Source organism: Trichechus manatus, unplaced genomic scaffold, assembly GCF_000243295.1.
Source record: "Trichechus manatus latirostris isolate Lorelei unplaced genomic scaffold, TriManLat1.0 scaffold00043, whole genome shotgun sequence".
In the NCBI taxonomy this organism is placed as follows: domain Eukaryota; kingdom Metazoa; phylum Chordata; class Mammalia; order Sirenia; family Trichechidae; genus Trichechus; species Trichechus manatus.
In genome coordinates, this window is record NW_004443979.1 from 17,981,713 (window position 1) to 17,998,616 (window position 16,904).

Here is a 16,904-nt window from a genome sequence, read left to right on the forward strand (position 1 = left end):
ACCCTGAGAAAACAGAGGAAACAGCCTATGCAAAATGCCTGAGGTAGAAGGAGGTTGCTGTTTCCCAGGAGCAAAAGGTGGCTGGAGTTTGGTGGACAAAAGGGAGATGAAATGAGATGAAATACTCAAGGACCACGCTATCCAGGGCTTTGCAGGCCCTGGTAAGGGCCCTGGGTTTTATTCTAAATAGTTGGGGATGCCACTGAGGCATTTTAAAAAGACGATTCCACCTTCTGTGTTGAAAAATAAATTTGAAGGGACAAGTTGGTCAGAGAAGACAGTGTAGGGTAAATTGTAGAAGTCCAGGTGTTTTAGTCTTCTAGTGCTGCTATAACAGCAATACCACAAGTGGATGACTTTAACAAAGAGAAATTTATTATCTCACAGTTAAAGAGGCTAGAGGTTCAAATTCAGGGTGCCAGCTCTAGGGGAAGGTTTTCACTCTCTGTTGGTTCTGGAGGAAGATCCTTGTCGTCATTCTTCCCCCAGTCTAGGAACTTTTCAGTGCAGGAACCTTGGGTCCAGTGGATGTGCTCTGCTCCAGGTGCTGCTTTATTGGCGGTATGAGGTCCCTCTGTCTCTCTGTTCCCTTCTCTCTTTTATATCTCAAAAGAGAATGACTCAAAATACAACCCAGTCTTGTAGATTGAGTCCTGCCTCATTAACATAACTGCCTCTAATCCTGCCTTATTAACATCATAGAGGTGTGATTTACAGCACATCGGAAAATCACATCAGATGACAAAATGGAGGACAACCACACACTACTGAGGATCATGGCCTAACCAAGTTGACATACATTTTTGGGGGACACAATTCAATCCATAACACTATGCTAGATGTTTTCTCCATTCCCTGGAGAAGGACATCATGCTTGGTAAAGCAGAGAGTCAGTGAAAGAAAGGAAGATGCTCAACTAGATGGATTGACACAGTGGCTAAAACAATGGGCTCAAACGTATCAGCTACTGTGAGGATGGCCCAGGACCAGGCAGTGTTTCATACTGTTGTACATAGGAACCAACTTGACGACACCTAACAACAACAAGACTAACTATAATGGTATATTGCCTGGGATGTGGCTTCTATCATGAAGCCTCCCTGACTTTCTCCAGCTCAGCCTTGGTCTTTAAAGCCACCCATACCACCTCATATGACTTATATGTCATTTGTCCTATTATGCTTCAGTACTGTTTTTCATAATTCTTATCCTGACAAGTTCCTGATTCAGTACCAAGACGTATCTCTTTGTCTTTCAACTAATAAACATTCCATAAGTATTTGTTGAATGAGTAAATACATCAGTTCATTGATTCTCAGTAGTCAGTGTATCTCAGAATCACCTGGGGAGATTTAGAAATATGACTGCCACCTATACCCCTGGAGGTTCCAATTTAAGCAGTTTGTGGTGAAAGCTCCCAGGGGATTTCTGATAAGCAGCCAGAGTGTAGAACCAGGGCACTGGGCTGATTCTAGGTGGTCTGCAGTATTACCTGGGATTGTTACCCCCTACTCTGCCCCTTTCAATGCAGATATATTTATCTTTTCTTTATGAATGTTGAGGGAACAACAGATATGTTGTGGTTATCCAACTTTTAAAAAGTTATTTTAGAAAAAGAAATATGAGATTCTATAGGATCCCTAGAGCCCTGGTGATGCAGCGGTTAAGAGCTCAGCTGCTAACCAAAAGGTCGGCAATTTGAATCCACCAGCTACTCCTTGGAAACCCTATGGGGCAGTTCTACTCTGTCCTTTCAGGTCATTATGAGTCAGAATCTACTTGACAGCAACAGGTTTGGTTTTTGATTTTATAGGCTACGTGGTGGCACAGTGATTAAGAGTGGTTCAAACCTACCAGGAGCTCCTCAGGAGAAAGATGGGAGTCTATAGTAGTTGGACATACAGTACTATAATATTATTGATCCAAATAATTGGGGTGCATTTTGCAAGGATGTGCTATTGGTTTGCTTTCCTTTTGAAGGAGGAGGTAAATCACTGTTTTTCATTAGACATCTGGAATTTGACTGGTTGATTTTTTACCATCTATGGACTCTAAAATACCAAAACAAGGAAGGGATTAAAGTTGGATCCTTCAAGCATGGAAGTCAAGAAACCCTGGCGATGGTGTGTTTTTTGCAAGTGTTTTGATTTCAGAAGGGGAAGGTCTTTATTTAACTCTATATAATGTGCTTATGATAATATAATTTTAAGGCACCTGCTTCAGAATAGAAACTGAGATGTTAGAGATAATAACAATAAACAAATATTAAACCAGACTGGGCTCATTGCCCAGAAAAACTAGCCAGACTCCAAGAACTGGGCAAGGGATAAACTGGTAGGAGAGAAAAGGCAGAAATGGATGGAGTTGTAACTGCCCCCATTAAAAATGACGAGTCTGCAGTGTGATCGCTGTTGAGGAATTCTTTGGGGACATTCGTCATGTGGGTGGGGTTCCTGCCCTTCTCATTTCAGTGAAAAACTTTCAATAGAACTTCCCTTCCTAAATGTCAATCCTAAACATGTCAGTAATATACAGTGATCCTGGATTGTTTTTGAACTTGTATAATGTTGTAAATGACTTGGAAACAAATGGACCAGAAGTAAAAATAGGAGATCATAACAGCTTTAAATAAAGTTAGAAGAAAAGCCTTCGTGTACCCCAGGATGCCTAAATGCTGTATGATTTACATAAAACAAAGGAGGAAATCCTCATTGTGTGTTTCGGGGTGTGTGTCTAATACAGGAACTCATGCTTTCCTGTTATTGAAAAGCATGCTTTAATCTTTTAAGCACATTTTAGGACCTGCATATGTTCCAGGTATGTTTGTTTCCTTTAACATTAAAACACAAGAGCAGGACACATCTATGAGAGAAAGCCTATCAGATCCTTTTGTTTCATAGGAGACACAAAAAAATAACTAAATGGATGGACAGAGCCCTGGGAAGACTAGTAATTCCTGAATTTAGTTAAGGGAATGGGTACTTCTAATGGGACTTAACAGGTTTATGCTTGGAGCTGTAGGCCAGAGAAGCCATTTGTGAATAGAAGACTATAAATTTTTTCTCATCTTGGTTATTAAGAGGATGATGACTTTTTAACCACAAAAGTAAACGTAATTGGTGTGAAATTTTCAGAATCTTTTAGCTGAATATAACTGAAATAATGAGTAATAAACCAAAGCATTATTTGAAGTTAAAAAAAAAAATGTTTGCTAAATTCTAATTAGGAGCAAAGGGAGAAGTTTTACTGAGGACATGAAAACAGTCTTCAGTCCTGGAGCTAGAAGGTTCTCACCAGTTGTAACGACATAGTACCTTTGTTTCCTCTCTCTGGTTCCTTTGGTTGCTCTTTCTAGTCCCTGCTTTCCTACTTTAGTGACCCCAGACATTGAAACTGCAGTAGGCTGTGGTATAGATGAAAAAGTCTTTTTACCACCAACCATGATGGAAGTACGTGCTTTTGGTCCTTCGTTCCACGAGAAATATTTTTGCCATCTGTTGGACAGAGTTACTTGGAGTTATTTGAAACATATGCATATGTATGCCATTGATGCGCAGTCTTCAGCAAGCCAGTGCTTAAGATTGCAGTTATCACAACTAGTAGTGCTTTCAGCTTTTCCTAGTTGATTTAGTAACACTTTCTATTTAATATTACTAATTCCTACAGCTAGGGCTCAGGAGGAACTTTTAGGAAAAATCCTTTTAAGACGTTGAAGTAAGCAAAGGTAGAAATATTCAGGGTCACTGTCTCCTGGTGCCTAATGTCTCACATGAATCTGAAGTCTGAGAGGTGCCGCTGTCCATCCTAAGAATGGAAGTCGGTGGGGGAAGAACTGACCAAGGCTGGGAATAGGAATCTTCCTGGCCCTACAGATGTGGTGACTCAGGAATTCATGTGTCAGGGTGTACTCAGAATGTCAGGTACATTCATAATCACACACAAACTAGATGATATTTTAAAGCCAAATATTAAAGGTTTTCTGTTTTTGTTTTGTTTTGCGTGAGGTGGAGCTCAGCTGCTAACCAAAAGGTCACCAGTTCAAATCCACCAGCCCCTCCTTGGCAACCCTGTGAGGCAGTTCTACTCTGTCCTACAAGATCTCTAGGAGTCAGAATCCACTCGATGGCAGTGGGTTTGGTTTGGTTTATTAGTCCTTATCTTATCACTAAAGCCTGAGATATTTTCATTGGAGCCCTGGTGGCATAGTGGTTAAGAGGTCAGCTGCTAACCAAAAGCAGTTCAGAGCCACCAGCTACTTCTTGGAAATCCTATGGGACAGTTCTTCTACTCTAACCTATGGGGTCGCTATAAGTTGGAACTGACTCGACGGCACCTAAGAACAACAACATAAATTAGAAATATACATTGTAATTTCCCATGGGAGCTAGTGATGTTTACTCCCTTTAAAATTCAGCCTTTCCCAGTGAACCCCACCCAAAGACTGTCAACCCTGTGCACTTCTTTCCCTATACTTTGTAAGTGTGCACTTGCAGCCTCTGTTAAAGGTGCTTGGTGGTATTTAGTGAAGTTGTTTTCAGTTTGAATGGATAAAGACATAAATGAAGTAGCCCTCACAATTGTAAACTGCTTGATGGCACAGATTATAACTCCTACTTCTTTTGAGTTCACCCTCATCCAATACTCACACATTCATATTCCTTCCTTTTCTCTGTCTCTGCCTTCTTTTTCAGCTCTCTTTTCTCTCTCTCCTCTATGTCTCTCTCTCTCTCCCCACCTATGCACACAGTAGATGCCATATAGAAGCAACACTAAATGGGAAAACAACCTGCAGCCCCACTAATTGGAATGGTCTTTTCTTGGCAGTGACAAACAAGAAGCCTACACAGGCATCCATCACGAAGGTTAAACAGTTTGAGGGTTCTACGTCTTTTGTTCGGAGATCACAGTGGATGCTCGAGCAGCTTCGCCAGGTTAATGGTATCGATCCTAATCGGGTGAGTGACTTCCTCAATGCTGAGTAAAGGAATTCTCTCACAAGATGACTCTTTCTGATTGACCTTGGGTAGTGGTGGTGGTGGTTTTAATCATTTTTAATAAGGCTACTTCTCAATCTCAGTTATGTGACTAAGACTTATGATTCCTTATAAATCTTTTCACCTTGTTTGATGAAGGAACCTAAGGGCATGTATATTGAAGAAATGCTGCCTCCAATAATATGCTCATCAACATTCACAGTGCAAAGGGCAAAGTGTAGATTATCATATCCATGGTTATCATTATTTAGCAAAGCTTCATTTATCTCCTAATGCACCAATGACAAAGTTTATTCACAAAAAAATCAATAAAATAAATGAATGGCACCTTAAAAAATCATGCATTAGGATTCCATTGGATTTAACAAGCATTTTCTGGTAGATTATGTATTCAAAGTACATCCTTTTTTGCTCTCACACACATACACATATACACATACCAAACATTAATAATAAAGAATTTTAAAAATATTACAACTATATATTACAATAATATGGGAGATCTTTTTCTATGAAAGTTTAGGGGCAGGATTAATATAGTTCAGTAATGAGAGCCTGAAATAATACTTTTTTCCAGTTGGGAAGGCAATACATGGTCTGAATTCTGATGCAAGTCTCTGTGTTTAGTTAGGCTATAGCAACATCTATGATACTAACTTCCTAGGGACATCTATAAGTACTGTAAGTTCTGGAGTTTGCTTGATAAACATAAAAATGTGTACTCTCCATGTACCTATGTGCTAAGACAGATAAGTCTTATGACTAGGACCAAAGTCTTTGAAAAATCTTTTATCCTTTATGAGTCTGTAAACAGAGTTAAACTGAAAGCAGCAGTTTTTAGAGATTGAGATCAGTAGTTATTTCACTGTCTTTTCCAGGATTCTGCAGAGTTTGATTTGTTGTTTGAAAATGCTTTTGACCAATGGGTTGCCAGCACAGCCTCAGAAAAATGCACCTTCTTCCAGATCCTCCACCATACCTGCCAGCGGTACCTCACAGACAGGAAGCCAGAATTTATTAACTGCCAATCCAAAATTATGGCAGGTAAGTGGGCATTTGTGTGACTCTAGTCATTCTTAAACTAACTTTGACATAAGAAGGTAGATACTCACCATAAGAATTAAAAAACCAAAATAAATAAACAAAATACACAAATAAAAACACAGTAAAAATCAAGATATTCTGAGCTATACAGCATGAGAACTATTCTAGAGAGTTGGTTATACGCTAAATCTTGGCACAGTAGTATGTTTTCACTCTTTTCCAAAAACTGGTCTTAGAAGAATTAACATCTTAGCTAAGATTATATTATAAGGAAAAAGCTACCCCTTTATTATAAAAACCTTTTGGTTTGGTTTCTTCTTTTTCTATAAATTCATTGCAGAACATTGCTTTCTGGGATGCTTGTGACTGTAATTTCTCAAGATGTTTTACAAATATTAGTATAAAAACTTATACAGATATTGTCCCTTTCATTTGAATAATAACTAGTCTCATTTGTTCCTTGAATTGCACACAGAGCTGAGTTACGAGGAGGACTATAAGCCAGCATTGAGGGGCGAGTGCGAGCATTGGCAACATAATGAGGACACGTTTGAGGGGGCTTAGCACATCTCTTTTAGGTGGCGTTTCTTTTCAGGGAATTAAAACTGCTGAAAATACAAAAGCCTTGACGATCACTCTGTGAGTTGCGGAAGAATGTTTACATCATTCGTCTTGATCTGTTCTCTTGGTTTTGAAAGACTTTTTTAAAAAATGCATCAACTTTAAGACTTAATCAAATGTCAAATGAAGATCATAGTAGAGATTTTATATCTTCTCTTGGGCTGCATATATCTTTCATCTGAACATGAGGCAGAATCCATAATTCATTCCTAGCAACCGATGTACACACTGTCATTTTTCCATGAGTTTGCTAGATGCTGTATGGAGAAGACATTTTCCAATTCTTTATTATCCTCTGAAGTGTTTGCCATTCCTCTCAGACAGGAAGTTGCTTACATCATAAGAGCCTTGAAAGGTCTTTCTTAGGCATTGATGCAGAGTCTTTTATTATAGCTTCTCTATTTAGACATAGAAAAATAGAAGAAGTGATGAGTGGTGCATATTTTCTTCAGAGTGGCCACATCCTCTGGTACAAAATTGAAACATATTTGACACAGATGTTTAAAGGAAAGGGAATATCAAAGACTGACCCCTTACTATTTGGAAAATGAGATGTAGCTTTCTATCGTGTCTATGCCACCAATGCTTTTCAAATGAATCCTGCTTTGAAAATCCAGACCTAACAAACTTGGCAGAAAGTTGAAGCACACCAGGCTTAGGACCACAGGTGGCCATGTTTTCAGTGAGTGGAAAGTTGGGCAGGAAATCCTAGTCTTCCTGCATTCTTCATTAGGAGGGGTTTGCTCTACTAGCCTAGGGTCAGGTTTGTTTCTTGATCTTAAGTTTCTGCTTTGAAACATTTTCCTCATTGGTGTCAGGATGGTCAATACCTTGCACAGCTAGCACTTAAGCACAGAATCTCTTCTACAAATAAAATGATGTTACAGAATTTGAGATTTATGTTGCTCTTGGAGAGAGATTCCCCTTGGGTATCCCTCTTCTCCATGTTCCATTCTGAGAGCAGAGTGGCCAGAAGCAGAACCATGCCATGGGAACTGCTACACATCCTCAGAATGGAAATGTGGCATGAATTCTACTGTCCTTGCAAGGGAAACACAGCCACCTCCTTACTCCTAAGGTTAGAGATGGCCTTGATAACTCTTTTCTTCCTCTTCCATTAAGGAACTACACTAAAAAGTTCCTCTTCTCTATTGCCTCTAAGGCTCTCATTTCTTCTTTCAGAACAGGTCCTTTCATTCATTCATTCACTCATATGGTTCATGGTCCAATCATCCAGTAAATAAGTACGAGGAAACTTGGTGGCAGTGATTAAGTACTCAACAGATAACCAACAGGTCTGTGGTTTGAACCTACCAGCTGCTGCACAGGAGAAAGATGTGGCAGTCTGCTTACATAAAGATTTACAGCCTTAAAAATCCTATGAGGCAGTTCCACTCTATCGTCTAGGGTCACTATGAGTTGGAACCAATTCAACAGCAGTGGGTTTTTGGTTTTAAGTACCTACTATGTGCTAGTACTGCAGTAGGCCCTGGATATGGAAAATATCCCTATTTGGTTTCTTAATAGACCCTTAACTGCCACTACCAAAATCCCAGGCTGATATCCCTAACAGCCTTTCTAATATATACTTCAGTTATCTCCTTGAATATTGTCAGATCTTTCTGCACAGTCTCATCTAGCTACTTCTGTCAGTCACTGACGCAGCCCTTCAGATATCTTCTATTGCCATACAAACCCCAAATTATGCAACGTTGAGATGGGAAACCGTGTATCAAATGTTAAATTGACAGTATGCACACTGAATAGCGTTAAAGATTGGTTTCCAGCAGTAAAGAAAAGAACAAGTTAATGAGATCAAGTGCCATAACTTCTCTGCCTTTTCTGACTTTAGAAGTATCTCTCAGCTTCTTTAGGTCTCAATATTCCCAAGTGTAACATGTTCCAGTTAGACTAGATAATATCTAAAATCCCTTTTCATTTTGAAAATCTATAATTTCTAAGTTATAGTTTTATTGTGTAGGTTAATCACTTCCTAATTTAGGTATAAAATAAAAGATTCAGTGCAAGTAAATATCGACTTATCCTGGATTCCTAAGGAAGGCAAAAAAAAAAAAAGTTTGAATTTAAACACATTATAATTTGTTAGCAGCACATATGTCCTCAATGAATGCAGCCTGTCTTATTTATCAGTTGTACCTTGATAACAGTTGTACCAACAGGACTCTAGCTAATTAATACGCTGATTAGTCTTCCTTTCTACCAGTTATCACAACTCTGAGCCTTAATGGTTGTGTAGTTCTGGGGTCACTGTACTCTGACCCTTTACCTTTGACTTTTAGGGTACCTACCCATGTTCAGCAGATGAAATCTATTTTCAGTTTCACAACTTCTTTTAGTCTCTCCTTAAAGAATGGGCCAGAAATCCTAAACACAATTGTTTATTATACTGGGAAATGTGTTACATACAGTTTTTGTGATTTTACAGAACTACTGTTGGTGCTGGTACAGTGCCCTACACCAGGTTCTTTACATATGTTATCTCATTTAGTTTTCACGGCAGCCTTTGGAAGTACAATTTCTGATCTTCATTTTACAGAGGAGGAAACAGGATCAGAGAGACTATTAAATAGCTTGCCAAGGGTCATATAGCTAGTAGGTGCTACAGACAGGATTAAAAGTCAAGTCCACCCAGCTCTAAAAGCATCTTCTTCAGGGCTCCTAAGTAGCACACTCCAGGATATACAATTGTTGTTGTTTTTAGTATGAATGGGGATCTGGTAGTGCAGTGGTTAAGCATTTGGCTGCTAACCAAAAGGTTGGCAGTTCAAATCCACCAGCCGCTCCTTGGAAATCCTATGGGACAGTTCTACTCTGTCCTACAGGGTCGCTATGAGTCAGAATCGGCTGGACAGCAAGGGGTTTTTTTGGTTGGTATGAATGGTACCCCTTGGAGTTTTGTAGGAAATTTTGGAAAGATTTTATCAAGCACATTCCTGCATATTTTAAAATTAAAGAAGAAGAAGAAGAAGGGCAGAGAGAAAGGTAGATATTATGGGTAGTTTTTTTTTTTTTTTTTTAATATTTTATTGTACTTCAGGTGAAGGCTTACAGAACAGATAGTTTCTCATGTAACAGTAACACACATGCTGTTTTATGACATTGGTTAACAACCCCACAACATTTTAACCCTCTAAATTCTCAACCTTTTTTTTTTTTTTTGGTGAAAATACACATAGCCGAAGATACGCCATTTCAAAAATTTTTTTTACATACACATTTAAGTGACATTGACTACGCTCATCTAATTGTGCTGTTATTCTCACTTAAGATGAAGGCTTACAGGACAAAATAGTCTCCCTATTATGGGTAGTTTTAACTTTTTCCTAGTTTTTTTCCACAGGTATATAGTTAAGATAATAACTCTTAACCTATTTTTTTGGCCTAAGAACAATAGCATTATCAGGCACCTTTAAAGTCATCCAGGTTTTTTAGTTTTTTGTTTGTTTTTGCTCATCGGAACTTCGATATTAAATAGACAATGGTGAGGCTGTTTTAATGGATGAGAAAGATGACAGAGCCCTGGCCACCCATGGGGCCTCTCAGGTGCCCTGTATCTGATTCGACTCTGCCACTGGGAAAACTGGGACCCAGTGATTTTTAATGCCTCTACCAAGGTCAGAGGACTAGAAGCAAATTCACCTGACTCCCTCTGAACCACACTTTCTTTAATATCAATTCAAAATAGGATTATTCTTTAAATACCTACAATCACGTTCAGTTCTTCTGTTGGATTTATAGATCGTTTATATTCCACATGACTATGGTTTTCTTCTTCCCCTGGGTAAAGTCAGTTAAACAGAAATGAATTATTTGGCATATTTGAAATTCTCTCTCCTCCAAACAGATTTCCTAAACTCCAGAGGACAGACTGGGAGGCTTTGATCTTATGCTGGTTATAGGATCCAGGAGAGTCTACAGGGCTGTTTGAAGCCCTCATAAACTGAAAGATGGCAGCGTGTTCTAGGGAAGCAAGAAAGGGGAAGCCTTGGTTCCTTCTCATGCCTCTCTCGGCTTCTTTGCACCTATCTTGTCTTCTGTAGATGGTTGGAGGATAGGTAAAAAGAACAAAGTCCCCAAGCCTTGGCCATTCCTAACCTCCACTCTACCTCTCTTTTAGCTCATTAAAGATCAGTCACCTTTCAAAAATACAAAGCCCTGCATTTAGTTGCTGGATCCTTAAGCTACTAAGCAACCTACAGAGATTGAAGGCAGAGGCTTGGAGCTGAGCTCTGGCTACTAAATATGACATGACATCAAGAATTATAAAACCACCAGTTGCTGTCAAGTCAGTTCAATTTATGGTGACCCTAAATGTGTCAGAGTAGAACTGTGCTCCATGTGGTTTTTAATGGCTAGTTTTTGGAAGTAGATCACCAAGCCTTTTTTTTTCAAGGTGCCTCTGGGCAGACTTGAACTGCCAACCTTTTGGTTAGCAGTCAAGCCCATTAACCATTTATACCACCCAGGGGCTCCCATGATCGACAGCGGTCCTGAAAGTGAAGTTACGGGTTCAGGTAGGTCAGATTTACTTCTTCCAAGATGATCGCTTTTTTTCTTGTTTGCTTATCGTAGAAAGAGATGATGTTACAGGTGTGATAACACATTTCTGCTTTAAAGGTGACTTGAAGTAGTTAAATACAAGTATAGAACTGTAGACTTAAGAAGAAAGGCTTGTTTTTGGCTAATTTGTTTTAAGGAAACATAGTCTACCCCAAATAGTAGTATCAATTTAGATAATGGGCATGTCATATGTCAAGGTAACAATGGGCTTTTTAAAAAATTTTTCTTTCTTCATTTCTCTTAGTAGGATGTGAGCAAACCCACAAGGCACTTCAGGTAGGTTCCACCATTGCTATTTTATTTACACTGATCTTTTATGTGATTACTCTTGGTGTATTATTCATATGCCTGCTTCTGTAAACTATGGTGATCTTCAGTGGTATTGGCAATTTCTGTGTTAGAAGGGTAAAGTGTATTTTTTGCAAGTTTATTTTATTTTCGGGAGAGGGGTTAGGGAGGTTCAATAAATGGTGTAGATTATTATATTTTGAACATTTTATTGTGCTTTAGGTGAAAGTTTACACAGAAATTTAGTTTTCCATTCAGTAATTCATAACACAAATTTTTCCGTGACATTGGTTGCAATTCCCACAATGTGTGATTTCCACCCTGGGTTCCCCATTTCTATTTGTCTGGTTTCCCTGCCCCTCCCTGCCTTCTCATCTTCGCTTTTTGGCGTATGTTGCCATTTTGGTCTCGTATAGTTGATTGTTCTATGCAGCACTTTTCCTCGTGGGTGTTATTGTTTATTTTATAGGCCAGTCTGTTATTTGATTGAAAGGTGGATTTTGGGAATGGCTTCAGTTCCAGGTTAGAAGGGTGTCTTAGGGCAATAATCTCAGAGGTTCCTCCAATCTGTATCAGACTAGTGTCTGGACTTTTTTATGAATTTGAATTTTGTTCTACATTTTTCACCCATTTTAACCAGGACTTTTTATTGTGTTCCTGGTTAGAGCAGTCTGTATTGGTAGCCAGGCCCCATCTAGTTCTTCTGGGCTCAGGCTAGGGGAGACTGTGGTTCTTGTGGACCATTAGTCCTTTGGACTAATTACTTCCTTGAGTCTTTGGGTTTTTTCACTCTTCTTTGCTCCAGGTGGAAAGAGACCAATAGTTGTATCTTAGATGGCCTCTCGAAAGCTTTTAAGACCCCAGAATCTACTCACCAATCTAGGATGTAGAACATTATCTTTATGAACTATGCTATGCCAATTGACCTAGATGTCCCCCGAGACTATGGTCTTTAACTTTCAAGCCTAGTAGCTCAGTCCCATGAGGTGTTTGGTTATGTTTAAGAAGTTTCCAAAACTGTGCCCCGTATATGCTCTGTTATATATATATATATATGAGTATACATGCAGCACATATGTACAAATATCCACAACCATACCTATATATGCACACAGGTGTACTCCAGATAGGAGTATAACCTCCCACACCTATTTATTATATGTATCCCCTCACAAATTACTGTTTGTTGTTGCTATTGTCACAGGATTGTATATGTTATAGTATTTATCATAGTTGCCCTTTATTCTTGCATATCTCTCGGTGTCTTCCTTTTCCTTGGTCATGTTGTGCTGACTTCCCCCATATTGTGTATTGCCTTTCTCTTCACCAGAATTAACACGTCTACTATCTAGTTAGTGATTCTTCCTCCTTCCCTCTCCCATCCTGGTAACCATCAAAGAATGTTTCTTCCTGTGTGTAAACCTATTCTTGACTTTTTATAATAGTGGTCTTATATGACATTTGTCCTTTTGAGATTGACTTATTTCTCTCAGCATAATGTCCTCCAGATTCATCCATGTTGAGAGATGTTTTGCAGATTCATCATTATTTTTTATCGTTGTGTAGAATTCCATTATACGTATGTACCACAATTTGTTTATCGATTCATCCATTGATGGACAACTTTTTACTATTGTGAATAATGCTGCAATGAACGTGGATGTGCATATGTCTATTTGTGTGATGGCTATTATTTCTCTAGGATATATTCCTAGGAGTAGGATTGCTAGATCATATGAAATTTCTATTTCTAGCTCTTTAAGGAAGTGCCGTACTGTTTCCCATAGTGGTTGTACCATTTTACAGTCCCACCAGCAGTGTATAAGAGTTCCAATCTCCCCACAACCTCACCAGTATTTGTCTTCTGTTTTTTTGATCAGTGCTATTATTGCTAGAGTGAAATGGTATCTCATTGTAGTTTCAATTTGCATCTCTCTAATGGCTAATGATCGCTAGCATCTCTTCATATGTTAGCTGCCTGAATGTCTTCGTTGGTGAAATGTCTGTTCATGCCCTTTGCCCATTTTTTTTAATTGGATCGTTTCTCTTTTTGTTGTTGAGCTGTTGAAGTTTTCTATAAATTTAAGAGATTAGACCCTTGTCAGGTATGTCATTGCCAGTTTTTGTTTTTTGTTTTCCCAGTCGGTAGGTTCTCTTTTTAATTACTCTTTTGGTGTAGTCTTTTGATGAGCATAAGTATATAATTTTTTGGAGATCCTAGTTACCTAGATTATCTCCTGCTGTTTGTGTAGTTTTAGTTATGTTTGATAGTCTATTTATGTCATAAATTAGTATCTCTGGCTTTGTCCCTATGTTTTCTTCCATGAACTTTATAGTTTTAGGTTAAACATTTAGGTCTTTCATCCATTTTGAGTTAGTTTTTGTGTATGGTGTGAGGTATGAATACTGTTCCATATTTTTGCAAATGGATATCCAGTTTTGCTAGCACGATTTGTTAAAGAGACTATCTCTTCCTCACTTAATGGACTTGGACACTTTGTCAAAGATCAACACTCCATAGCTAGATGGATTTATTTATGGATTTGCAGTTCTGTTCCATTGGTCTATGTGTCTGTCATTCTACCAGTGCCAGGCTGTTTTGACTACTGTGGCTGTATAGTAGGTTCTGAGATTGGGAAGTGTGTAGCCTCCCACCTTGTTCTTCTTCAATAATGCATTAGCTATCCAGGGCCTCTTTCCTTTCTATATAAAGTTGGAGATTAGTTTTTCCATTTCATTAAAGAGTGTTGTTGGAATCTGGGTGGGGATTGCATTGTATCTACAGATAACTTTGAGTAGTATTGACATTTTCACAATGTTAAGTCTTTGTATCCATGAACATGGTATGTTTTTCCATTTATGTAGATCTCTTTTGGTTTCTTGCAGTAGTATTTTGTAGTTTTCTTTGTATAAGTCTTTTAAGTCCCTAGTTAGATTTATTCCTAAGTATTTTATCCTTTTGAGGGCTTTTGTAAATGGGATTGTTTTCCTGATTTCCTTTTTGGAGTTCTCTTTGTTAGTGTAGAGGAATCCAACAGATTTTTGTATGTTGATCTTGTGCCCTGCCATTTTCAGAACCCTTCTATTTGTTTCAGTGACTTTCTAGTGGAGTCTCTGGGATTTTCTATGTATATGATATGTCATCTTCGAATAGGCATAGTTTTACTTCTTCCTTGCCAGTTTAAAGTCCCTTTTTTTTTCCTTTCTTGCCTTATTGCTCTAGCTAGAGCTTCCAGTAGAATATTGAATAAGAGTGGTGATAAATGACATCCTTGTCTGATTCCCATTCTCAAAGGAAATGCTTTCAGTCTCTCTTGGTTGAGAATAATGTTGGCTCTTGGTTTTGTATATATGCCCTTAAATATCATGAGGAATTTCCCTTCTATTGCTATTTTGCCAAGAGATTTTAATAGAAGTAGGTGTTGGACTTTATCAAATGCCTTTTCTGCATTGATTATGATAATCATGTGATTCTTTCCCTTTGTTTTATTTATGCAGTGGATTACATTGATTGATTTTCTAATGCTGAACCATCCTTGCATCCCTGGTATGAATTCCACCTAATCATGATGTATTATTTTTTGATATGCTGTTGAATTCTCTTGGCTATAATTTTGTTGAGAATTTTTTATATTCATGGGGGGTATTGATCTGTAATTTTTTTTTTTTTTTTCGTGTTGTCTTTGCGTGGCTTTGGTGTCAGGGTTATACTGGCTTCATAGAATGAATTAAGGAGTATTCCTTCCTTTTCTATGTTCTGGAATAGTTTGAGTAGAATTGATGTCAACTCTTCTCTGTATGTTTGGTACAATTCTCCAGTGTAACTGTCTGGGCCAGGGCCTTTTGTTGTTGCTGAGACTTTTTTATGACCTCTACAATTTCTTCTTTTGTTATGAGTCTGTTTGAATATTCTACCTTAGTTTGTTTCACTTTAAGTAGGTAGTGTGTTTCTAGAAATCTGTCCACTTCTTCTGGGTTTTCAAATTTGTTAGAGTACAATTTTTCATAATATTCTGTTATGATACTTTTATCTCAGTTGGTTCTTTTGTAATGTCACTCATCTCATTTCTTATTTTGGTTATTTGCATCATCTCATTCTTTTCCTTTGTTGATTTGGCCAGTGGTTTCTCAAAGAACCAACTTCTAGTCTTATTGATTCTTTCTGTTGTTTTCCTGTTTTCTGCTGCATTTATTTCTGCTCTAATCTTTATTATTTCCTTTCTTCTGGTGGCTATGGGCTTCTTTTGGTGCTCTTTTTCCGTTTGTTCGAGTTGTGTAGTTAAGCTATTGATTTTGACACTTTCTTTTTTGATATGTGCATTCATTGCTATAAATTCTCCTCTGAGCACTGCTTTCGCTGTGTCTCACAGTTTTGGTATGTTGTGTTTTCATTCTCATTTGATTCTAGGAATTTTTTCTTTCATTTTTAATTTCTTCTATTACCCAGTGGTTTTTAAGCAAGATGTTATTCAGTTTCCATGTATTTGATTTTTTTCCTTGTTTTAACTGTGATGGATTTCTAAATTTATAGCATTGTGATCAAAGAAGATGCTTTGTTGTTATTTCGATGTTTGTTTAATTTATTGAGGCTTGCTTTGTGGTCTAAAATATGATCTATTTTGGTGAATGATCCATATGCACTGGAGAAGAATGTGTACTGTGCTGCTGTTAGGTAGTGTTCTGTATATATCTATGAGGTCAAGTTGGTAGATTGTGTTATTTAGATCTTTTCTATCTTTGTTGAGTTTCTTTCAAGGTGTCTGTCCTTCATCAAAGATGGTGTGTTAAAGTCTCCTACTATTATTGTGGAAGTGTCTATTTCTCTTTTTAATACTGTTAGACTTTTCTTCATGTAGCTTGGAGCTCTGTCATTGGGTGTGTAAAAAATTGCTATGGTTAAAGTCCTTTGGGTAGATTAACCCTTGGATCATTATATAATACTCTTCCTTGTCTCTTACAATGGATTTTGACTTAAAGTCTATTTTATCAGAAATTAATATTGCCATTCCTACTCTTTTTTGGTTACTGTTTGCTTGATATATATTTTTCCCATCCTTTATTTTTAGTTGCATTTTTAAAAAATTTTTGTTTATTGTACTTTAGGTGAAAGTTTACAGAACAAATAGTTTCTCATTAAACACTCAGTACACATATTGTTTTATGACATTGCTTAACAAACCACGACATGTCAACACACTCCCTTCTTGGCCTTGGAGGACCTTTTTTTTTATTTTGGTGAAAATATACATAGCTGAAGGTACACCATTTCCAAAATTTCTACATGTACAGTTCAGTGACATCGATTACATTCTTCCAGCTGTGGTGCTATTCTCACTTTAGATGACAGTTTACAGAATAAAATAGTTTCTCATTAAA

General features: G+C 37.9%; 1 protein-coding gene across 1 annotated transcript in view; it reads left to right on the forward strand.

The window, feature by feature from the left end:
* STXBP6 (syntaxin binding protein 6) overlaps positions 1–16,904 on the forward strand; it is a 268,679-nt gene that overhangs the window by 195,840 nt on the left and 55,935 nt on the right. The window contains exons 2-3 of the mRNA XM_023731448.1: positions 4,825–4,955; positions 5,873–6,038. Coding sequence (XP_023587216.1) covers positions 4,825–4,955; positions 5,873–6,038 — 297 coding nt within the window. The remainder of the gene's footprint in view (positions 1–4,824; positions 4,956–5,872; positions 6,039–16,904) is intronic.